Source organism: Pagrus pagrus, assembly GCF_965226575.1.
Source record: "Pagrus pagrus genome assembly, chromosome: 6".
In the NCBI taxonomy this organism is placed as follows: Eukaryota; Metazoa; Chordata; class Actinopteri; order Spariformes; family Sparidae; genus Pagrus; species Pagrus pagrus.
The window spans coordinates 13,143,282-13,167,518 of NC_140190.1; the positions used below are offsets into that span (position 1 = coordinate 13,143,282).

General features: G+C 41.3%; 2 protein-coding genes across 3 annotated transcripts; one reads left to right on the forward strand and one right to left on the reverse strand.

Moving 5' to 3' along the window:
* The first annotated feature begins 1,981 nt into the window (after positions 1-1,981).
* sh3gl1b (SH3-domain GRB2-like 1b) lies at positions 1,982-17,225 on the forward strand. Of its 2 annotated transcripts, XM_084355760.1 has the most exons (10): positions 1,982-2,409; positions 7,943-8,011; positions 8,936-9,008; positions 9,090-9,233; positions 9,572-9,705; positions 9,879-10,037; positions 11,187-11,290; positions 11,460-11,593; positions 12,171-12,218; positions 14,452-17,225. In XM_084355760.1, exons 1-10 carry the CDS (start codon positions 2,365-2,367, stop codon positions 14,643-14,645), a joined length of 1,104 nt encoding a protein of 367 aa, XP_084211886.1. In that variant the 5' UTR covers positions 1,982-2,364; the 3' UTR covers positions 14,646-17,225. The 2 variants fall into 2 exon arrangements, with proteins under 2 accessions (XP_084211886.1, XP_084211885.1); XM_084355759.1 differs by lacking the exon at positions 12,171-12,218 and having other exon boundaries at positions 1,986-2,409.
* On the reverse strand, positions 15,668-23,838 carry mpnd (MPN domain containing). The gene is made up of 13 exons (XM_084355758.1): positions 23,207-23,838; positions 22,474-22,676; positions 22,061-22,282; positions 21,507-21,606; positions 21,337-21,415; positions 21,157-21,253; positions 20,998-21,070; positions 20,817-20,893; positions 19,526-19,694; positions 18,906-18,988; positions 18,707-18,796; positions 18,521-18,613; positions 15,668-18,407 (listed from the first exon to the last, which is right to left on the reverse strand). Exons 1-13 carry the CDS (start codon positions 23,208-23,210, stop codon positions 18,321-18,323), a joined length of 1,377 nt encoding a protein of 458 aa, XP_084211884.1. The 5' UTR covers positions 23,211-23,838; the 3' UTR covers positions 15,668-18,320.
* Positions 23,839-24,237: the final 399 nt, after the last annotated feature.

Consider the following 24,237-nt stretch of genomic DNA (forward strand, 5'->3'; position numbering starts at 1 on the left):
GAACTAACTGTGTGTGAAGAAGTTGATTTAACTGTAATTTCATTTCAGGAGTATAAACCAATATGATAAGGTCCTAGATTTAGTTTTAAGACTACCTTTTGATCATTGTTTCTACAGTATAGAAAAACTATACACTGTACATTAGTGAGAGGAAGGGAAGTTTTTTTTTTGCCTTAAGGCAATCCAGCTATGTTTCATCACATGCATGTAACAACATGAGACATAAGATACTTTGTCACTTGTTGTTCTTTGCTGATGTTGTTATTTTTCACCATAAAATCTAAGTGTCCATAAATAGACCTTTTGTCATTGTAGGAATATAAGAGGACCAGAAGCAATAGAAAACAAGGTTAAAAAAGAAAAGAAAAACAAGGTTGTTGGAGCTATTTGTTTGTTGTTAGTTTTGCTAATAACAAGTAGTAATTTTTGTTTGATTATTCTCGATGTTTGCTTTATTTAGATTAGAGTTTGATAGAATTTTTTTCTGCTAGTTATTTGTTTCCTCCTTTAGCATGTTTAGTTTTGTCTAGTTAGTATTTTGTTTGATTTTTTTTAGGAATTTGGGCAACACTGTGGGCACCCGAGGTCATATAGGCAGGATAGGAGTAGGACCATGATGCACCTGGGTGGGCCTATGTTTTGCAGGATCCCTTTGTTCTTTGTCTGCATGATTGTTTCTTGTAAAATAAATCATGAAAACCAAAGGAATGTTGAATGGACATTGAACATCTTTTGCCTGCTTACATTACAAGCCCGTGGTGCAGCAGTGGCTCTTTGACTTTTATTTTGAAGTTTGATTTAAAGTTTGATTTAGATTATTCGACAAATGGCCACTACAAAGGTAAATAAACAACATAAATATGATGAGGTAGATCCTCTATATACATTATTAAAATAAATAAAGGCACCTGGGATGAGGCAGGTAACAGTGACAGTGTAAATAGTGCAGTATACAATGATGGAATGTAACTAAGTACATCTACTCAAGTACTTAAGTGCAGTTTCGAGGTACATTACTTGAGTATTTTAATTGTATGCTACTTTTTACTTCCACTCCACTACATTTTGAACACACATTTTTCACTTTTTACTCAACAACATTCTTTCGACAACTTTAGTTACTAGTTAATTGGCAACTTGCTGCTGCATCAGAGCCAAAGAAGCACATTTTTACCTGAAGAAGACCATCTGTGGTTGAAATAATCAAATCAGTCAGATCCACATCAAATAAAAGACAGCAGTGTGCTTGGTGTTTGTGAAGTTACTCATGACTCAAGTGATTTTTTAATACTTTCATACTCTACTTTAAGTAGTTATTTTGATCACTGCCTTTACATTCTAAAGGCAGAGTAACAGTACAAGGTAACAGTACTTATGTTTGAGTACAGTTTTTGGCTACTCTACCGACCTCTTCCTGCACTGTCTCTGCATATTAAACTGACAGCTCTCAATAAGACAGATATCTGTGCGGGAGAGACTGAACGAAGAAAAGAGATGAGGAGAAACTGCACTGAGGATTTTTTTCACCAAAGAATAAGACAACACAGGTATTAACATGTAACAGCTCCATGAAAAAGATCTCTCTCTCTCTCTCTCTTTCTCAATCAACCTTTAAAACTATATATAATGACTCAGAAACTAGTATTTCGGTGGAATCAACCTTTAAAACTAAATATAATGAATCAGAAAGTAGTATTTGGGTGGAATCAACCTTTAAAACTATATATAATGAATCAGAAAGTAGTATTTGGGTGGAATCAACCTTTAAACTAAACAAAAAGTATTAAAGTCCTGACACTGCGGTCCTAAGAGCGCAGCCTCCTCTGCTGCAGGGACGTGGTGCAGGGGGCCACAGTCAGTGAGTCTGCCTCTTCCTTTGTGAGTTGTTGTCTGAGCTGGGAACATCTGGCCTGTACAAGGAGTCCCGCAGCAGACAGTCGGGTGTGTCCCCGCTACATCCAGCAGGGGGCGGTGCGCACTCACACATGAATCCATTGGCGCCTGCTGTGTAAACTCGGGAAACTGATTTCTTCTAAGTGGCTGGTGCAGATTTGGAGCTCAGTGTGGCGTACAAGTGTGCCCGAGACTGTTTGGATTTTAGTTCGGGACGTAATATCGTTATTTTTAGTGGATTTATCACATTTCTCTCCGTTATCTGCTGTGACAGTGGGAAGAATCACCCTCTCGACGTGGACGTGGTCAGTTGGCGTGTCCCGACTTGGAGTGACGGCTGTGCAGTCCTATGATTCATCCTAAACATTTTCTGCACTGGCCCCTTTTTCTAACAAACTGTGTCGCTAACTTTAGTTATATCGTGACCTATTTTCACCTCCGTCGAAAGTTGGAAGACGACCGGGCTTCAAGATGTCTGTAGCGGGCTTGAAGAAGCAGTTTTATAAAGCCAGCCAGGTTTGCAAAACTTTTCTCTAAGCTAGCAACTGTCATGTTAGCAGCTAGCCTCGGTTAGCATCAGTAGCTAGCGGTTTATAGTCGGCTAAGTTAAGGTTAATATCGCTTTGGGTTGTGACAAGCAGGAAGCTAATGTTAGAAAGGCTTGTGTCAACAATAAAAATGGCCTTGTTCTTTTAATTAGTTGGCACTTTACGGCTAACTAGCGCTAAAGTTAATGAGCATCTGTCGGACATGTTTGCCTGAACGTTAGTTGGAACCAGTGTTGACTAACTTTAGCTAACTAATGCTAATAATGGTGTCATGCTAATGACTGTTTTTATGTATTTAACATGTTGTGTTTTTAACTTTCCTTTCCCGGCAGTGCAGCAATTCAGATTTGAGTAAATACATCCTGTGGTAAACATTAGCTAGCGCTGTTTGCCTAAGGGGCTCTCCGGCTGACTCAGAGCTCGTAGAGTAAAAAAACAATGCACGAAAAGGTCGTGAAATATAAACCAAGCAAGCAGTGACACATTAAAGTCAGCAGGTTTGGACCTCTGCAGAGAAACCTTGTGCATCTGTGTGGCAGTATAACCTGAACATGAGGTTTTAATAGTGCTTATTTGGGGTGAAGACCCAGTTACCTGTTTTCCAGCTGTGTTTTTTTGTCAGTCTTTTGTTTGGGGAGCCAGATCAATAATTAGGGCATTTGAGGGGAGTGACTCTAAATGCCTCTGCCAGACAGGGACACATAATAGCCTTACTGTCTTATATTGTCCTAACCTTGGTGTGAATGTTTTTAATTTTTGCCAGCTCTCTCTAGCCATGGGCGGGGACGGTTAAAAGGATTTTTTTGAGTCTCTTTTTCTTCGTACCCCTGCTGATGTAAGCAGGAAAGACATTTGGTTTCTGCAGCAGCTTCCTGTCAGGAACAGAGTCAGATCCCTGTTGGATTGAGGAAAAATAACACGAGGTAGAAGCTGTCATGTTGGGACTGTTGGCACTGACTGTACTGGTAAAGGTGTTTTTGGAGTGGATTAAGTGGAGTAGTGCCTGAAGTGACCCAAGAAATGATGCAGGGAAGGAAGTGAGGTGGGAAGACAGTGTGCTGTCCCTTTATTTGACTGCAATGCAGCTGCTTTACTTGCCAAAACTCCTTGAGAGTCAATAACTCTTGACATACCTTAGATTTTCTACTCTGGAGGCATGCAGGAAGTTGGCTATGGAAATGGTTTCTCTGGCCTGTAGCTCACACGTCCTTGTTTTTCTCTTTTAATGTCTGTCTTCCCTGTTATTTGTTTTTCTGGGAGTTACTCTTCACAAAATGTTAAACCCTGAAATGCCACACTTGTTGGAGCACAAATAAAGTGACTCATAGACGTTTGAGGTGTGACAGTGGGGGGTGATGGCTAATCCTCAATGGAGATGACAGATTTCCACAGTATCCAACAGGAAATCCAAGAATACTTCTCTGGTTTATCAAATTTATTTGTGCACCGATTGTCATTACAAGTGTTTCAAGACCTTGTGTTGTTTTGCCAAAGCCCTCCGCATTAGCACCAGTCCAATTGAAATAAATGAATGGGCTGTGTTTCACGAGCAGGGCTGAAGGTGATCTGGATGCGGTTCTACTGTTTCTGGCCGACCGTGGTAATTATGTTATTGGGCATTAAGACACGGTACAATCAGGGCAGATTAGTTAATGGCTGCTGGTGATTTAAAAAGTAGATTAGAGTTTGGTGCAGACTTTATCTGGGATTAGGTCGTACTAATAAGGAGTGATAACCAGTCTGCAAAATAATTCCTATTTAAATCTTGGAAATTATTAGTTTTAATCTAGAGTGAGCCAATAAACGGGTGCTGGCAATGCTTGAAAGACTGCAGTTATTAGCTGTTTAAAGGGGGTAATGGTAGTTTTAGGCTTTCTGATTTACTATAAATAGCCGAAAGTAGAGCTGGAAAGATTGGTCGATTAAAAGAAAAATAATCGCCAACTATTTTGGTAATTGATTAATTGTTTCAGTCACTTCTCAAGCAAAAATGTTGAACATTTGTTGGTTCCAGCTTCTTAAATGTAAAGATTTCCTGCCTTTTTTTTTTTTTTGTTATTTATGATAGTAAATGAGGAGTCATTCGGTTTTGGACTGTTGGTTGGACAAAAGACGCAATTAAATAACATCACTTTGGGCTCTGGGAAATTTTTGTGCGTATTTTTCTTTTAATTTCTTTTACATTAATAAACTAAGATATTAATCGTGAAAGCAATTGGCAGAATAATTAAAAATGAAACTAATCATTGGTTGCAGGCATGTATGCATGGAGGTGGGAAAATATTTAAAGTGAAAACCACCACTGAAGTGTGTTTACAAATCTTTGGGAGTTAAGTGTATTAAGCCTTTTGTGGCTCCACAGGAAGCTGCATGTAATCTGATAAATTGCCCCCAGTGATGTCACTGGCTAAATTGCGTTATGGGTAATGTAGGTGCCATGTTTTGAAAAGGAAGAAGAATACATGGAATAAAAAAGGTGATATCTCTGGCTCGGCTTTATCGATTGATCATTTATTCTACAATGAGTCCAACAGTGTTATAGACGTGCAATGCCAGACCAGTGGACTACTTTTCAAAACATGGCGCCTGCATTACCCACAATGCCTCTTAGCCAATGAGTGACATCTGAGATTACATGCAGCTTCATATGGAGATGCACAAAGTTTTATATTACTTTTTTCACATATGCACGTCCTGTAAACACACACAATGTGTAAAATTGGTGTAGCGACCCTTTAAAAGCGCAGACACCAAGAGGCATCATTTAGTGAAGTAAGAATGGAGGAAGATTTAAAAAATGAATCAAAGTGTTTTCCTGTTTGAAGTGACTTAGGCTCCATTCATGTGTCAAGAATCCCTTTTTGTTTTTTGACCAGAAAGGCAGCTGAATCTCTCACACCTTTTTATATCTGATGACAGTAGGATTGTTTCCTCTTGAGGCGCGGTGTTCAGATACTGTGATGACAGAGCTCTCTTTTTATATCTAGGTCTGATCTCCAACCACACTGACCTAGTTTTATAGACACAATGTTGCATCTGTAAAACAGCTTTGCTTTTTACCCTTTAACGCGTCACGCTACAGTAAATACACAAGAGTTTTCTCATCTATAGTGGTTTGCCCTTTCAAACTTTCTCTGGCTACTCATTTAGTATTTAGGCCTGTGTGTAGGTCAGCATTTTGGGCCTGGTCCAGCCTTCAAGTCAGTGGATCTAAACTAGATCTTTAACTAGGCTTTGTGCTAATGAGCTGACATTTAACTTACCGCCAGTAGCTTAAATACCCAGTCATTATAATGAATAGGATACCTGTTAAAGACTGATCCCTTTGTGTAGCTCTATGCGTGTTTATACCAAAACTTCCCAAGGAAACCTTTTGTGGATGTTTTTGGGCTCCATTCCTTTAAGCCTGTGTGCATGTAAATAGTAATGTTACACTGACACAAGAATCTGATGTTTTCATTAACAGAAGAAGAAAAAACAACACTCAGTGGCTATCAAAATACTCCCGAAATTCCCTTTTTCTACTGAGCAGTAATGACTCAAATCTAAAAGAAAAGTTTAGGGTGCTAGAAAATATAAGACAGGAAAACTTTAGCCCTGCAGACTGCAATATTTCTTCAGACGCAGGGAGTCAAATGCTGAGTAGGCTGAGAGTTGAGGCTGTATCTTTACTTCTGACCTGAATCCCCCAAGGCCCCCTGTCATGTGCTTTCTGCACACAGCAGAGATTCTGCAGTATGACTTGAAGATCCCTGACTGTTTAACAACAGTCTGGCAGCTGCTGCTGCTGAGGGGGAGCAGTAACCACTACGTATTTAATTTTTAACCCTAACCCTTTTGTTAGAACACTAAATAGAGAAACAATTGTTTAAATTAAGGCTGTGATGTTGAACTTTGTGACTACATCCCAAACTTTACTGCTGACACACCCGTGTGAAGGAGGATTTCCTTCAGACACAAAAGTCCTGGGAATTCCAGTAATCCCTAAAAAGGTCACCAACGGTAGTTTGAGTCATGAAGGCAGTGACTCATACGACTGTCGCTCTGTCACAGATAAGTGAATTTGATTAAGGAAAGGAAAATGGCATCTTGTTCAAAGGATTGTAGATATTTACATATGTGAAAAGGTCATGTGGTGAATCTGTAAAGGTGTCAGGAGCATTGTGCTGAGTTATACAGGGCCTCTGTACAACTACACAGTCGGCTAAAAACTCATATTAGTAGACCTAGTATGCAATTCCTTATGTTATGTTATATAATGTAGATACTCAGGACTCTAGATAAGATAGCATACATAAGTAATCTTTGAACCTATGAATCACGTACATCTTCTCTAGTGGGATAAAAATATAGAGCAGGACTTAAACATAAAAAAGTCCCCTATAAGAAAGTTATAACATCCACCTCAAAGTCTTCAGGAACATCAACTATAGTGTCATATAGCATAAAATAAAAATCTAAAAATGCACTTCTGAACTAATCGCCTCTTTTTCTGGGCCTCTCTTGCAGTGTGTCATTAACTCTCCAGAATGTTTGAAATGCTCACGCTGTTAACACTGAAGGGCAAAATAATTAAACATTAACATCAAGGCTGCTTCAACTTCCCTCAAAACTGAAATGCACAAGACCATGACAGATTAATTACATCCCAGTTTGACGCAAGTCGTATCACTACAAAAGTGCTGTGAATAAGACTGGCTGGAATTTATTCAAAACAAAAGAGAAAGTAGTCCGTGTGGATCACTTTTGTCTTTGCAGAATAATAGGTGTCAATGTTAATCTACAACCAAGGACTGTTGCCATTTTCATTATCATGCTGCTTGTGATTGGAGTTATTTTCTGCCCATTCCACTTTGAGATACTCAGATAGGGAACCATGTAGCTCATGGCCACAGCAGTCAAGGATTGAAGTACCTTGCGAACCCTGCTTCTAATTTAAGGAATTAGCCAACAAGGATGTTCAAAAACACATGTACCGTGCATGCACAGGAAAGGGACTGTTTTCCATTTATTGGCTTTTGTCTGTGGCCTGAAAACATGCTGACAGATCTCGTTTGGAAATACATATGCTTGCAATCAACATGTTTTAGTCTACTTAAGTTGTAGCATATTCTCTTGATTGAAAGAGAAGTAATGGAGTTAGCTTGTCCAAAGCTGTTGTTTTTTTTTCATCCTGCTAAGTGTAAACAAAAAGGATTGCATAACACGGTTTGTGCTGTTGTTTTTCTTCGCTACACTGTTATCTGTTGTTCTGAATTCATATGTTGTTATCTGTACAACACGGGATGAGCCATGTTGTGCTCCACATACATATTTCTAAATGAGCTTTTCACTATGGCATTTTCTTCACAAAGCAGGCATGTGAATGATTAAATTTGAGATGAGTGTTGGCTTGATCCTCACTCAAATCAAAACCGTATGAGCAGCATTAGTTCATTTGCACTCTTTCTGCCTTTCCTCCCCCTTTCTCCTCTCTCCCCTCTCTTTCTGCCTCACTCTAGATGGTAAGTGAGAAAGTCGGAGGTGCTGAAGGAACTAAACTAGACGATGACTTCAGAGACTTGGAGCGGGTAAGAGAAGCATCTTTCTGTTGTCTTAAAGAAAAACATCTTTGGCCAAAGCTGTAGGCGTGGATGGAAGCCTGTGGGGTTTCAGTTGTTGATGTTTACACCTCATTTAAAGCATGACATCATCCTCTGTTGGTTCAGAAAGCCACAAAGTTTATAAAGCACTTCAGGCTCTGTGGATGACGACAATAACTCATTGCCATTAGGTTTACATTATAGTTAGAATGATAAGTCAGGTAGTTCCACAGAAAATCAATCAGCAACATTGTGATAATCAATACCTCTTGATAATTCTAATTTTTTAAAGCAAAAATGCCACAATATATAGTTTCCAGCCTCTTAAAGGTGAATTGCTTTTTCAAATGCGATAACAAACTGATCATGTTATTTTACTTTTTTTTTTTTTTTTTTTACATTTTGGGCAGATAAAACCCACACTGGGCCCTAGTTTACATTTTTGTACAGATGTTTAAAAACACAGTTTAGCCGATGCTGAAACCGATGTTTTGTTTTTGTTTTGTTGTTGTGCTGCTCTTTTTTCTTTGTGCGTGAAACTTCATTATAGAAAAAAACATAGCCCTTCATTATTCTCTCATAAGAGCACCATTTCAATCATACAAATGTACGAAGTGGCCTTTTAATATACCTTTCTTTCACATGAAAAAGAGAGGTACTTACATAGCCTTACAAACTGACAGCAGGGATGTCAAAAGCCAATAACTCATGAATATGCCAGTGCAAAAATTATGCTACCCAACAGGAAAACATTGGCCACTGCCATATGTGAATGTGATCAGGTTGCAGATTGGACGATAGCAGTCAACAAGGCAAATATATGCAAATAACTCCTTTGCCTGTAACTGTTTTGTTTTAACTCTATGACTATACTAGCTCTGCTGTACACTGTGTGTTTGCTGTGTTTTGTAGAAAGTAGATGTGACCAGTAAAGCAGTAGTGGAGGTCATCTCCAAAACATCAGAGTACCTTCAGCCCAACCCAGGTGAGAAGAAAACCTGTTTTCACGTGTTTATTTAAAATGTGTGAACTCTTTGATTAAGTTAGTTTCGACTCTTGTCTGCAGCATCACGGGCCAAACTGTCCATGTTGAACACCATGTCCAAGATACGCGGTCAGGTGAAGAATCCAGGCTACCCTCAGGCCGAGGGGCTGCTGGGGGAGTGCATGGGCAAGTATGGACGGGAACTCGGAGAGGACACTAACTTTGGTAGGTTGTGTGCGATTCCGTGTGTGTGTTTTGTGGTTTAGGATAGTACATTCCTGACAGAGGAATGTTGAGGTTTGTTATTTTGGGATATTGTGTGGTTGTGCTTGTGTGTATGTGGAGTATACCTAAAATACTGACTTATACATTGCACCCAAACTGCTTACAGGGCTTATGAAATGCTGTTTGAATGTTTAAAGACCTGAATTTCTGTCTATTTGTGTCCTGTGTTTTTTTTTTAGATATTATGTGTTTCTTTAGTCTGATGGTGATATAACTCTGTGGTGTTAAACTATAAATCTGATGTCACTGAGCTTTTAATCTGTGTCTGTGTGGCTCAGGTGGAGCACTAGTAGATGTTGGAGAAGCCATGAAGAGAATGGCAGAAGTCAAAGACTCTCTAGATATCGATGTTAAACAGAACTTCATCGATCCATTGCAAGGGCTCTGTGATAAGGACCTCAGAGAGATACAGGTACACTGACATGCTGTTTCACTGTTGGTCAATCTCCCTTATTGTGCAACATGAGAGGAAAACCCTTCAAACCTCTTATCATTATTTCCTCAAACTGTCAAATTTCATTTAATGCAACATAGTGATCTCCTCTGTGCCCCCTGCTACACTAACTATGGCTTTTATCACCGCAGCACCACCTGAAGAAGCTGGAAGGCCGTCGCCTGGACTATGATTACAAGAAAAAGCGTCAGGGCAAGATCCCAGATGAGGAGGTCCGACAGGCCCTGGAGAAGTTTCACGAGTCAAAGGAAGTGGCCGAGAACAGCATGTACAACCTGCTGGAGACTGATGTAAGGACTGATTTATTAGTCTTCAGTTTGTGGTGTCAGTGTCTGTCCTCTGCAGCATAATTTTAAGCACGATTTAGACACTGAAGTCCCTCTTTAAAATAATATATGGTTTAAAGTAAGGGGTTACTTTTCTTATTCCTTTCCTCAGCTACAAACTTGGCTTCTCATGTTAGCCATACTTGTTTCCACTGTCAGCACATGTTTGCATGCCTTAGATCTAAAAATACTGATTGCAAGGTTCTTACAGCAATAGAAAAATCAATAAAATCCTGTCTGTAATGTAGCAAGTATGCATATATTAATGAAAAACATTTCAAAGGGTAATTGCAGTTATTTTTAGCCTTGGTCTTGTGGTGATGTATCGTGTGAGAACATTTCATTGGGTTCTTCCTCGTCGAGCTTCACTTTCACATTAGATGGCTTCTGTCCAACACACACCCACAAGACAAACACACCTATAGTTACACCTACAAAGAGCAATGAAACACACCTGTTCAGCACAATAACACCGAAAATAAACACATCTTTAAATACCTGCATTCAATCACTTATAACATTTATTACTATTTGGGTTGGGGAATTCCAGTGTTTGTTTGCCCTGTACATAACTGAAGGTGTTCAGAACAAAATGGCTTGGAGCATTTACAGCACAGCAGTTGAGGGGCTACTGATAATGTTGACTGTGTGAATATGACCAGTGCTACCAGGAGGAAGTCTGTCCGTTGCAAACGTCCTGTTATTTCTCTTGTGTCAGCCTCTTTTATGTTGTTCCCCATTACTATTGAAACACTTCGTCGTAAATTTGAGAGTGAAAGATAATTTTTGACCTTTGGACCTGTAAATAATTTAAACTGAAGGTCTACTTACAGTCCTTAGATGAGTTTGAATGCTCAAAGCCAATCAAGAGTTAAGATTATTGTATAAACATGTACATTATTTATTACACATTAGCGACTAGATAATCCATCCTCCAAGGTGCAGGATGTGACCACATGCTGTCACTTGCTCTTTTATGAACTGTTATTTATGTTCTGAATGTGGAAATGTTTATCCATCTGGATGACAAATACAGTACAGTAATTTAAGAAAATTGATTTTGATATGTGTGTGTGTGTGCGTGTGTGTGTGCGTGTGTGTGTGCGTGTGTAGATAGAGCAGGTGAGCCAGCTCACGTCTCTTGTGGAGTCCCAGGTGCAGTACCACAGACAGGCTGTGCAGGTGCTGGAGGAACTTTCTGACAAACTCAAGGACAGGTGCAGTCATGAAACCTGTTGCACACACATACCAACATACTGTATAGTGCATCTGACTGTGCAGCTTTCCAAGGCTGGTTCAGCCACAGTTACTTCTTAAATATGTTTGGATTTACTGTGTAGGTTTGGAAATGCAGAACATAAGTCAAATTATCTTTTTTTCTAATAGGATGAATGATGCTCAGACTCGACCAAGACGTGAATACACACCTAAACCCAAACCTATCTTTGACTTCGGAGAGGACAACCATTCAAATAACGGCTACTCGACCTCAATGGCGATGCCACCTTCACGCAACTCGGGTAAGAAACGGCTGGTGGGCTTTGATGATGAAGTGGCTGACACCACAGAAAAACAAAATGAGTAGGATCTCTCTCTGGCATTATTTCATATTCATCCTTACAGTTATGTCAGTCTCTAAGCCACACAAAAGGGCAGCATAAGAGCTGTGGAAAAGGACTGTTTTATAGCAACAACAACACCATGTCCAGCTGTTTCTACACACAAAGACACACACACACACACACACACACACACACACACACACACACACACACGATGGACTAAGCCAAAGTAGTGTGTGTGTGCATAAAATAAACTCTCCACATTGCCAACATGATTGCTCAAGAGCTGCAACCAATCAGTACCACTGAGCAGAAATATGTGAAACAAATCCAGTTTGTCTCAAATCCAGTTTGTCTCACTTTTTCCTGTGGTGTGATTGAGGCGTTGTAAATGGTGGCATGCACTGAATGTTTGACTCTCGACTCGGCCGTTGACCATGAGAAAATGGATGTCTGTTTGTGTGTGTGGCCTGCCCTGTCATCTGGCCGGCCTTTCTCCAACTGACCTTGTTCCTCTTTCCTGTGACATCATCAGAGCCGTCTTTTCACTTGGCCAGATTGTCCTTTCGGAAACCCAGATTGCGTGAGTCACGGATAGTGTGGGCCATTTTTCCCCGTCACAGTTTTTGTGGTGTTGAAATGGTGCAGTGTGCCTGCACAGCTTCTGGTGTGAAGTGTAGGAAGCACCATAAAAGTTGCTTCTCACAGATTCAACACACTGGTCTATAATGCATGAGTAGTTTAACAGCATGCGTGTGTTTTTTGTTGTTTGTTTGTTTGTGGTATGAAATCCACATCCTGTGCTTCACATGCTGCAGCCTGACTTACTAAAAGTTGCTAACACTTCTGCAGCCACTGACCGAGTCTTCAGTTGATTCAAAATGCAGTCATTAACACACCCTTAAAGAACAGTCAGGATGTTCTTAAATAACAAACTTTCAAACCACCCTTTTTGTTACAAAATGCACAACAAAATGGTGACGTTGGTGAGTTTTGAATTCAGTGTGAGGCACATTTGAGCTTTTATAATCCAACTTTTATTACTGTTACATTTGTTCTAACAGTATTTCAGCATTTTATTATTTATGTCCCACCGTGATATTGTGTAGTTGGTGGAGACCAAAAACAAAGCAGAAAGAGAGTAAGTATTGTAATTCCATTCATCAGGTGGCAGAAAAGAGAAAAGAGTGATAATGTTGCTCCATATCTGCTGTAAGCAACTGTTTGCTAATGCTAAGTTCACAGTGCAGGATTTTAACCCTGATCTTCCACTCGCTGACGATTTATGGAGATCGCCGACAAAAAGCTTCAAATCAGAGGCAGATCAGCGCGTGCTTTCACGAAAAATGGTCGGTACGTGTGAACTTTTAAAGGACGCAATCCAACAGGTCCGCGACGTGCACTGGATAGCAGGCTAAATATCTGGTCAGGACCAAGCTACGGCCAATGAGAGCAGATGGTCCTTTGCTGTTATCTGCAGTAGCTCTTTTAACAGTCTTATCATCCATCTATTCGTATGGAGCAAGCACAATAATAGCTCATAGGTTTTATCAGAATACACACAAACAATTTTCAATATTTGTAATGGTGTCATCCTTGCTGATCCACAAAACAAACAGGAAGTGACACATTTCAGTGCAAAAATAATCCTTGCTGTCCATGCATCCTAGTCCATCCTCACTCATATACTTTTCTTTTACTCCCTTGTTGTTTCATGCGCTCAGCGCACAAACAACTTGGACTGCTTGGGCCGCATCATTCCCGTGTCCCGTCTAGCGTGCGTGATCTTGTAATTCGTGACCCACTGTCACTGATCACTCATGTAGTCTGGTAAGCCATGGCTGTAAGGCTCCGGATCACAAGACAGAAACTTGTGTAGTGTAAAAAGTTGTGTAACAGGACAGAGATCTGACGACTTTGAAAGACACGTAGTGTGACCAAGGCATAACATGTTGATCAGGGCTTGTTCCCATTGCCTCCAAGTGGCCAAAAATCGTTTTAAAGTAGCACCATCAATAATTGCTCAAGATTGTGTTTATTCATCTATGTTTTGATCTTGTTGTCATAACTGGATATGGCCGGTTTCAGTTCTTTTCACAGTTTCTACATCAATATCAAAAGCTCAGAGGGAAAAGTGTGTCAAGCCTGCTTACTGGCTAATTAGCAGTATTTTCACAGTTTATAATCCTGCAGATTTGCCACTTATAGACATTTAGTGTAACCTGACTACAGAAAAATGTTTGTTATTGTTGCTTCCAAATTAATTCTATGAACGGTTTACATAACCTTTGCGGCCCCTGTAAATTGATACAGTACAGAGTAAAACACACAGAATGAGTGACCAAAGCTTTCCCCATCTCGAGCCTGCCCAGCACTCTGTTGGGTGAATTTGATACAATGAGAAAATTGTTGGGAGACAAAAAGCCTAGTTTGTCTGTGTGTGGAGCCCCACTCTCACTCTGCTGATCTATGTGAGGTCACAGCGAAAGAGATAGAAGGAGGAAATGATGGATAACGGAGGAGGACAGTTATACAGAAACACGGAGTCATAGGATGTTGTGGTTTTAAGTCAAAGATATGACTTGTCAGCAATCCTTGGCTCTTTTGCAATGTTAACTGTAGCACATGTTAATGTTGTTCTAACATTATATTAACCAGTATGAGCTATAGTGTATGGTAAGTATGTGCAGTGTGACAACCTTTTTGTGAAACTGGTACTGCTGTGATCCTTCATGCTGTCAGAGAGCATCCTGAATTTTTGGAATCAGAGTTTCTTCTCATTTTCACTCATTCGTTTACTCCTTGTGTTTCGTCAGCCCCGGAGCAGCCGAGCTGTAAGGCGCTGTACGACTTTGATCCAGAGAACGAGGGAGAGCTGGGCTTCCGCGAGGGCGACATCATCACCCTGACCAATCAGATCGACGAGAACTGGTACGAGGGAATGCTGAACGGCCAGTCGGGATTCTTCCCTCTCAACTACGTTGAGGTCCTCGTGCCGCTACCACACTAATAAAAACAGAGCAAGGGAGCCGAGGAGGAGACTGACGGAGAGGAGGAGGAGAGGGCGAGTAGAATAAGTAGAGAGGGAGGAAAGTGAAGCCAAGGGATGGTCCGCAGAATATTCATTTTCACCTTCAGCTCCAGCACCACGATCACCAACGAGCACTTTTTGTCATCTGGAGTTCTGGAGAAGATGGTCACATTTCAAAGTCCAGAGCAGAATATCAGCCTGTTCCACTCAGAGGTTAAAGGGTCTAAGATGGACACAAAATGTCATTACTCGCTATCCGGCAGTCGGAAACATTTCTTGAGGACTAACTTATGACACATTTATAAGCAATATTTTTCTTTTATCACAAGTTACTGATGAAGACAATTTGTATTAAATCTGATGACTGGGGTGACACATTTATGCTATCATTTCTATGTGACTGCAGTCAGTTTAAAACTCAGGTGGTCACCAACTTAACAGTCAGTTTTCAGACTGTAGAGGCCAATTCGAACCTCACAGTAAATGTCACGTGTAACTTGACTGAATATTATCCTCATTTCAAAACCCAAAACTTTATTTGTGCCCACCTCAGGACTGGAGCGCATCCGTTGATGCCACCTGCTGGTGAGACTGAAAGTTGCCTTTAACTCAACTAAAATGGAACTACACACGACTAAAAAAAGAAATGCATTCATATTTTTAATGAGACACATGAGCCGACGTTAGCCTCAGATCTGTGATTTGTACCGTTTTCAGGTTTTGGCCGATTTGTAATGCTCTTTTTAAAAATCTCTAAGCTGAGCACTGACAATAGCTTAGATGACAGCGGGCCTGACACAGTGGTTTCCTTTTATTGTTTCAGTATTTGATTTATGTTTGTCTCAACCTACTACAGTAAAGGTAGAACTGCTTACTGAATATGTGAGAAAATGTTGTAATTGCACCTTGGTCCTCAATTGAGATTGATGTGTGTGCGTGACAGACTTCACCAACACACACAGACCCCAAAGTTCAATGCAGACGTTGCACGTTTTTGTCACTTGAGGCGGCCGTGTGCTTGTTGTGTAGAGACGCAGGATGATTGGTCGTTAAGTGGTTGTTGGTTCAATAGAGGAGACAGAGCCAAAAAGTTTATAAAATGCAATAAAAGCATATCGCTCGCTTGTTAAACCGCTAACTATTCTGTTACACAGCCATATATTCATTTAGCTTGGGGCCTGTTTGTCTCTGCATGTTAAGCCTTTATTCAGTCTTTTGACTCCCTGTATCAGGCGCCCGTTAACCTTCATGCAGTGCCTGAATTGATGAGGCTGCTGGCAGCGACTCATCACTAACTGTCCCACTGTTTATGTCTGCCCTCGTGTCTTTGAGAATGTGAAATTCATCTGTGCTTTGAAACCTTTTCTCACCCTGTGATTCTGATTATTCACAACGGCTCTGATTAGAGCTATTGTTAGTACGTTTGGGCTGATGTAGGCGGGTGTTCCTGTTTAATTAATCTATTTGGACAAGGCTGGTTTCTTGTCACAGTCCACACCTGCAGATGGAGTCTTATCCAACATACAGTGTTGAGTATGAGGAGAAGACCTGGAGCGAAAGGGAAAACATCAAGGGAAAAATAAGTGTAAGCTGGTTTCCGTTTTGACTCATTTGGAGAGCTTTTGTTACCAAAACATGAACCCTCACCCAACAATCATCAGTCCTGCTGATTTTGAATTGAGGGGGGGGGCAGAAAAAATTGAATTGTGAATGAAAACTATGTGCTCTTTTATCTTTTTGCTACATTTCCCCTCTTCTTATCTGTCCATCACTCCACGCTCCAAACACTTCCCCCACTCCTGAGTCTGGTCCTGGTCTAACATGTTTACATTTCTGATCTTACTACATTTCGATGTTTGTATCAAGTTCAGGGCAAAGTTTAAGGACTGTCGGGGGTGCTGTCTGGATTACACTGTTATCAAAAAAGTCCTTGATAGCTTTTGTTTTAGTGCCTTTGGAAAAGAAAGGAGGGAAAGTAATGCAACTAATACAGCAACCAAAACCTAACCTAGCTACTTATGAGAATGGTTTCTTTTCTACTTTTGGTTTTATTTCCAGCCGTTGGCACTTTTCCTGTGTAAAGATGAAATGCATGTGTGCACAATTCTGCACATTTCTGACACTACAGGCAGTTTCCTGGACATGTGTTGTTTCAACTAATGTGAGGTTAACAGCACACCACCAGGGGAAACTGAGTTTTTATGTTGATTTTAATCCATGTTTGAAAAAAAAAGTCCCACTGATTTCAGTTTTTAAAGGGCTATGTTTGTTTAATCAGTCTTAAATGCTCCTTTGAACATCATTAAATCATTCTGGCTCTCTATAGTATTATTTTTTATATACAAGACCTTAAAACATTTAAATTGATCTTTGCATGTAGTCCTATATTACACCTTGTAAAAATGTACGTCTTAGATTTAAGTTGCCTTTTTACTTTTGGTATGAGTACAGAATTTAACCGCAATATTTTGTCTTTTATTATCAAAGTATTTGTACATGCTTCTTTTCTTGTCCCCCACCTCCCCCTTCTTACAATAAATAAAACAGACAAATGTGTAATTGTTGTGTTTGATCAATATTGTGGGGGGGGTTTTTTGTTTTGTTTTTTTTACTTTACTTGTACTCATCAGTTCTTTTTTTTAAAGTACTGATCTGTTTTAAAAGTTTGAACATCACTACCAACTTTTCCTTTAAAGCAACCAGTTGCACGTCTTTTATGCTGTTATCCAATGCCTCTGGATAAAGTTTAAAAACACAAAAACAAACAGTCGTGTTTAAATAGTTCCAGTGTGTATATTTTAATGCTTTGTGGATCATCAGCAGGCTTAAGGCATTGCTCTGTCTTCGTACATGTACATCACACAATCCACAGTTAGTAATAAATACAGTACAGGTATAGAGGAAGCAAATATCTGTCCTAACCAACAGGACTCATGTCTCACACAACCCAACAGGGAGACAGTAGAGGGGCACATTCACAACACAGCACACAGCCCCCACGCACACTCACACTCGCACACCGGTTCATTAAAAAAAGTTGGCTTGGCACAGTGGAATTACTTGCACCATTTTGACTTCGAAGACAAACATTCACAAAACCTACTGCAGAGAACAGTTCATGTCAAACCAACACACGTGTGCATACTTTGCTAATGTAGTATGCTTTGCACTACTCATTTTCACTTTTTCCTGCCAGCCACTGATCCATTGGTCAGTCTATAAAGGCAATTACAACACATTAAAAGTTTACATTGTACATATCTGCTCATACCGAGGGACACTGGCACAGATAGGCACGTAGGTCCATGTGTAAATGGTAAGAGGCCGAACAGGCAGGCGGATATCTGGTCCATATTTAGTGTCCATCTGTAAAATATTGGTTCTCTGATCCGGTGCGCTCTGGTTTTGTGTATCAATTGTACATTTTTTCATTGTTAAATACAAGCTAGTACTAATATCAGATTTCTCCCCATAATGCTATTTCAATATCAAGCATGACCCAAGCACGAGGGAATTCAAGGCATCTTTGTTTTTCTTGTGTGTTTTTCAAGCAGGTTTTTACATCGTACATCCTCCAGCCGCTCCAGCCCTGTCAGCACAGAAGGTGTTTTGAAATGTAGAGCGGCCACATGCATACACGAAGAGCAGATCTGCTCAGTTTATGCTGCTCAGCTGACTGTAGACGTGCTCTAAGATCTGAGAGTAGGCCTGGTCTTTGGGAGCGTGGCAGCTCAGAGAGCCCTGAGGAAGGAGACACAAAGTTGTAGAAGTGAGGTTGCCTGCTGAAGTGTGTGTGAGGGTGAGATTGTCAGGAATGTAACGTGATAAAGAGTTGAGGTTTTCTATCATCCTACCTTGATCTTGTCCATCATGGTCGTATCAGGACACCAGTACTGGCTGAACTGGACGAGGTCGGGAGCTGTCCTGTAGTAGTCAACTAGCAGCATCTGTGGAAAAAACAAACAGACGTTTCTTATAATGATTTACAGTATTAACAGTACTGATGTCTCTTCAGTGTTTCCATAGGACTGAGGCTGTACCATCTCATTTAGAACATCACTGGTGAGGAAGTTGTCCTGTACATAAGTGACCTCGACAGCAACTGGGATACCGTAGTCGTTGGGCCTTTGCTGCAAGAAAAGCAGACGATGCACAAGTTTAGAAAAAACATGAGCACGGGTGTGTGTCGGAATTAATAGTATCAGAAAAGACTAAACAAAATAATAAAATTAGATTTACCCATGTCCTCACCTCAGGGGGTGGTACGACCCAGAATGGAGTTATTGTGGACGCCACACCTTGATTGCCGTGATAATAAGGACCTGAAAGTGAAACAAAGTTGAAAGGTTAGTGGCGTCAAACCTACCTGACTGGTTGAAAGCCCAGGTATTACTTCAGGTCTTCTCTCCCTGCTGAATGAGGCTCTTTAGAGCAGTCCACAACAACTGCTGAGGGGATCTTTATGAGGGTATCCAGCTGTTAAACATTTATTATTTACATGTACAGTATTTCCATCAACGTCAGGCAACTGCTGAGGACACTTTACCCCTCATTCAAGTGCAATATTTCAACTCCATGTTATCAAGTGCATATACTGCTATCTGTAGACCCAATCACCTTATTACATTCTTATTGGTGTGCAAGTGTTTGTGTAGTTCAGCTCATGATTCACTATTCCTGGCAATGGAGTACACTTTTTGTAATAACAATGCATACATACAATATATTATAGATTCTTTCTCCTGCTTTGTAATGTGCATTGTATTATTTTGGCAATAGTATTATTTCATTTCAATATAGTTTCTTGTCAAAGTATAATTATACGTAATCCCACATTGTATATAAATTGTGGCACTTACCACAGATGATGCCCAGACAAGGCTGGAAGCCGTTGTTAGAGCCCTGCAGCCTCAGCTGATGGTCCATCTGGGAGTCGATGTCCTGCAGCGACGGCAGAGCCGGACCTCGCGGGTGACTGTGGTACCAGCCCACCAACGACAGCCCGCGCATGAACAGGTTCTGACAGATCTGGAGAAGAGTCAAAGTGACAGACGCTGATTAGAATAAAGCCTTACTTTGGTTTAAAGATGTTTTACTTGAGTGAAAGTAAATAAATGCGTACTAGCACACTAATTATTGTAGACACTTCACAGAAGAAGCTCAGCACTTATTGGAGAGACAATTCTAATTGTTAGAGCAACACACTAAACACAAAACCTTACCTTCCTGTTTGCCGAATTTTGTTATGGCAGTTGGTTTTTAACCAACTTCCCACTGGAAGAAGTTGAACTACAACAAAGCTACCCTCGGGAGAAATCTAAAGCTACTTAGACAAAGTAATTCACACTACTTTGTAAAAAAATGTATCTAATTAGCAGTGTGCATGTGCAGAAAAATCATAGGCCCCACTATTCATGGGAAAGTGTGTGGAACGCCAGCTTCAGTAGAGAAGTAAAAATAAAAAATCCTCCCTCTCCTTTAATGGCCCATAATTGTTTGCAGTTTCAGAAGTTTACTACACAAAAGTGGTAAACAAGTAATTGAATCACTATGGAAAATACAAATGTAGTTGAACTTCCTGCAAGTGGTTCAACTGGTTTAATTACATCCAGTCCACGACCCCCCAACACTGCTTTAAAATACATGTCCTATTCATTTTTTGCACTTCCTATTCTGTTAACTTGTCCATTATTAGTGCTTACAATTTAAATAGAGTGTCTTTTGCTACATAGTATTGTTAAATTGCTAATATTAGTGCTCAAAACTAAAGTGAGAGAACACAATTTCATGTTAAGGTCTTTGTCCTGGGACATTTCTGTCCGTGCTGCTGATCTTGAAACACTTTTGTAAGGCTGAAGCTTAATAAGTGCAATAATTTAAGCTAAAAAACAACAAAACTCTTTGGGGTTAGCACATTTTATCGCACAGCAGTCAGGATAAACCTCCCAGTGATGGAAATACAATGTCAGTTTTTGGGTTTCTGGCTTTTGGAAAGACAGATGCATGATGACTGGCTGCAGAAATGTCCTCAGGCACTGGAAGAACTTGTGAATATTTTAAAACAGATGTCATTCACCATCATGTTTACTGAACAGAAGGCTCACATGCTAGATGTTAGCGCAGACTACTGATTCATTGTCCGTGTCTCACCTCCTCCTCCACAGCCGAAGCAGAGTCTCTGTCCGCCAGCCTGGTCCGACAGGGGAAAGCCCTTAAGACCGTCAGCACTGAAATAGATCCATCACAGACAGGAGGGTGCTGGAGTTAAAGACGGCTTCATTCTCATCTTCTACTAACGTCAATTTCTTAGTAACTTTCTCATCACGCTCACGTTGTGTGTTGGTGTCCCATCGTCCTCCGAGGTATCCCACCACCTCACTGGTGGTCAGGTGACAGTGGAAGTCCTGACGAGGATAAAAAGCAGGTTAACTCGGTCCCTTCATTGTTCATCAGTGGTCATTTTCCTGTTTTAGTTGTGGCTGCTTCTTACCATTAGCAGCAGTACATTACTGGACACGGCTACATTGAAAGGCTGGAATCTGTTGATGGCTGAGAAGGCTGACAGCTCCACCAGTGTGTGCGGATCTCTGAGGACACAAGTTAGTGTTTATTACAATCTGATTCACTCCTTTGGTCGCATGAAACTACGCTGATACTGAAAAGTCAGTACCTGGCAGCGTCCCTGGTGCCCAAGGTGCAATATCTGACAGGAATTCTCTCTCTGTCGGCTCTCCGTGAAACTACAACATCTGGAGGATTGAAGAACGTCTGTTTGAAAGTCTGTTGAAAACCACATAATTACGAAACGTGTTTTCAGTTACGAAGAAAAGACAGTTATACCGTGTAATCCAGGCTTGTTGTTCTTGTTCTTCTCATCTGCCTGCACGGCTGTCTTCCCTTCCTCTTCATCCTCGTCATCATCCTCCTCACTCACAAGGCTCTGTCACCACAAGAAATAAACACAATGATATAGACTGTATAACAGTGTTGCATAAGATTTACAGGAATGTGACCCGACACAAGATAAATAACAGTACGTTTGTTTGTTTGTCAGCAGGCTCGCACAAATAATACCAAACAGATTTCCACTGAACTTGGATGGAGGATGGTTCTCGACCCCGAATAGACCTCATTAACTTTGGGTGCAGATCTGAATAAAGGAAGGATGCAGGACTTTTTTTTTCACTTTCTTTAACATTGTGAGGTCGGGCCTTTTTCCACATTTTCTTTAATTTCTCAGGGAATAATGCGTGGATCTCGATGACAAAAATCTGGCGAATTTAGGTGGCTGGCATCCGTGTGTGAGTACAATTGTGACCTTGACACAAATTAAACACACAGACTATAATACAAAAAAACAAAAGGTTAAACTACAGATTCCTCTGTTCTCTCACCATGTCGGCACTGGGTTGGTACTTATGCAGCCAGGTGGTTTTGTACTGGACCAGCTTCTGTCCCCGGTAGCGTACAGATGCCCAGCCGCAGCCAGACTTCTTGGCTGGGTTGACCAGACGTTTGCAGTGTGTTGCCCAGGCGCTGGGGGAGTTGAAGATCTGGCCCGTCTCCACCCATCTGATTTTCCCATCATTCAACAGGTCTCCTACGAAGTTCTTACCCTGAGGGAGCAGAGCAGAGAGACATTTTGATTAAAAAACAAGACGTGTGTGTGAGTTTGCTCCATTGAAGTCTCTGTTTAGTGCATTTCATTGCCAGTGTACCACGCTTGAACAACACATTCGACCTCACATGATACTAAACTACCATAAATAACAATTTACAACTTTCATATTGTGGTGTGTGTTGTTACCAGGTAGTGGATGGCGAGCGCGCCGTCCCCTGGCTCCACCAGGCCGTCCTTGAGCAGCACTCTCAGGGTGATGCCTCTCCGGGTCAGCAGGGAGCCCCGACCGGAGCTGGACCTCAGGTCTGCCTCCTCCCCTCCACTCAGCTCCTCCTCGTCCTCCTCTCCTCCATCCTCCACCACCTGTGGAGAGCTGGGTGGCTCCGAGCCTGAAGAGACACACACACACAAACACACATCTTTTATCCTAACGTGCACCAGTTACATGCGGGTGTAATGTTGATGATTTTTAAAAGACACAATCTTGGTATGTTTGATGCATTTAATGTGTGCTCACATTACTCAGAGGCTTTAAAATGAGCCAGAACAGCTGGCTGCCAGTTAAACATCTGTATATCACAGTCACATCAGGACCAAAGCCAATGCAAATGTCCCATTATTGTAATTACAATGACTTTATAATGAAAGCCCCACTGTAATGGCAGCCAGCACCATTCATAATTGCAGCATGCTAAAGTGATAGCAGTCCCATCCTGGTGAAAAGAGATCTCAAGGGGGAGAAAACAGCCAAAAGATAATCTAAATTGGCATTTCATTAATTACGGCTAAGCTATGCGGGTTGGCCTTTGTTTCCACCTCCCATTAGGGCACGGCTCTCTCCGCAACAGCAGGCCTGTTTCCCCCTCCTTCTGTTAATTTGCCTCAGAATCACAATTAAAGCCTCTTTCATTATCCTCACCCATATCTCTGACCGCGTCGGAGAGCGCCTTTAAATCCAACTCGGTCCAAAGCTGCTCCTTTCCAGGGCACCGTGTGGGGCCGAGCTGCGGGGCAGATCTCACAGATACGGGCCTGCACTTCGGCACACTAGCTCCGGCTATTATTCAAAAACATAAAATGAAGGCGTCTGTGGCTCTGCAGTGTAGTTTCCTTGTTGTGTTGCTTTAATGTCAGTTCCCCTCCCCTTTCTTTCTCCCTCTCCCCGTCCTTGTCACTCTCCCTGTGTTCTTCGGAGCGGGTTTGTCTGGCGCGCCGCGCCGGTCTCTATCTGCCCTTAATCACACAAACATGACACCAAAAAACACCACAAGGTCGTTGAGAAGAGAGCACAATCGACAGGGGGGGTGGAGGAAATGTCTGGAGTGTTACTAAAAATGTAAACAATGCAGCGATACATCTGCGTTTCCTCCGGAAAGATGAAGTGTCGCGCCGTGCGCCTGAGCCGAGCGATATTTAACATCCAGGCAGATTAAAAGTGCATCGTGAAGATTGTGAGCTCCTCACATATGAGAAACACTGCACGGGAGCTGAAGCCAGTGATTTGTGTGGTGTGATAATGCGACCCCGTCCCCTACTTTCTTATGCACACAATGGTTTTCTTCACTACACCGAGATGTTCCTTCTTTATCTCCGGAAAAGAAACGCATCTACCGAGGTGCAGCCTGCGGAGGGCAGCAAACCTCCAGCAGTGAGTCCTCGCTGGGTTCAGTTCCTCTCACACCCACGTGGTGGTAATACAGGTCTGTGTTCACACGACAGGAAGCAACCCCCCAGCATAGTATTACAGGCTCATATTAAAGGGGCACTGTGTGGTTTTTGTTTGTTTCTCAGAGGAAAATAAGGTCGAAGCTCGAAAGGTGGCAGGGTCCGCCATATATAAACAAAGTAAAACAATACAGTGTGTTGTCCTTTAAGGTCAGTTTGTGCATTCAGTTCATTCAGTCATGAAAAGAGAGCTTGTTATCACGTTATCAACATCCGGGGGTGGCG

Coding starts and splice junctions, on each gene's coding strand:
- mpnd (XM_084355758.1), bottom strand. Junction 21,607..22,060: donor ACCAACCCAGTGCCGACATG/GTGAGAGAACAG, acceptor TTGTGGTGACAG/AGCCTTGTGAGTGAGGAGGA. Junction 21,416..21,506: donor CAACAAGCCTGGATTACACG/GTATAACTGTCT, acceptor TCAATCCTCCAG/ATGTTGTAGTTTCACGGAGA.
- sh3gl1b (XM_084355760.1), top strand. CDS start 2,365: ATGTCTGTAGCGGGCTTGAAGAAGCAGTTTTATAAAGCCAGCCAG. Junction 2,410..7,942: donor AGTTTTATAAAGCCAGCCAG/GTTTGCAAAACT, acceptor GCCTCACTCTAG/ATGGTAAGTGAGAAAGTCGG. Junction 9,706..9,878: donor AGGACCTCAGAGAGATACAG/GTACACTGACAT, acceptor TTATCACCGCAG/CACCACCTGAAGAAGCTGGA.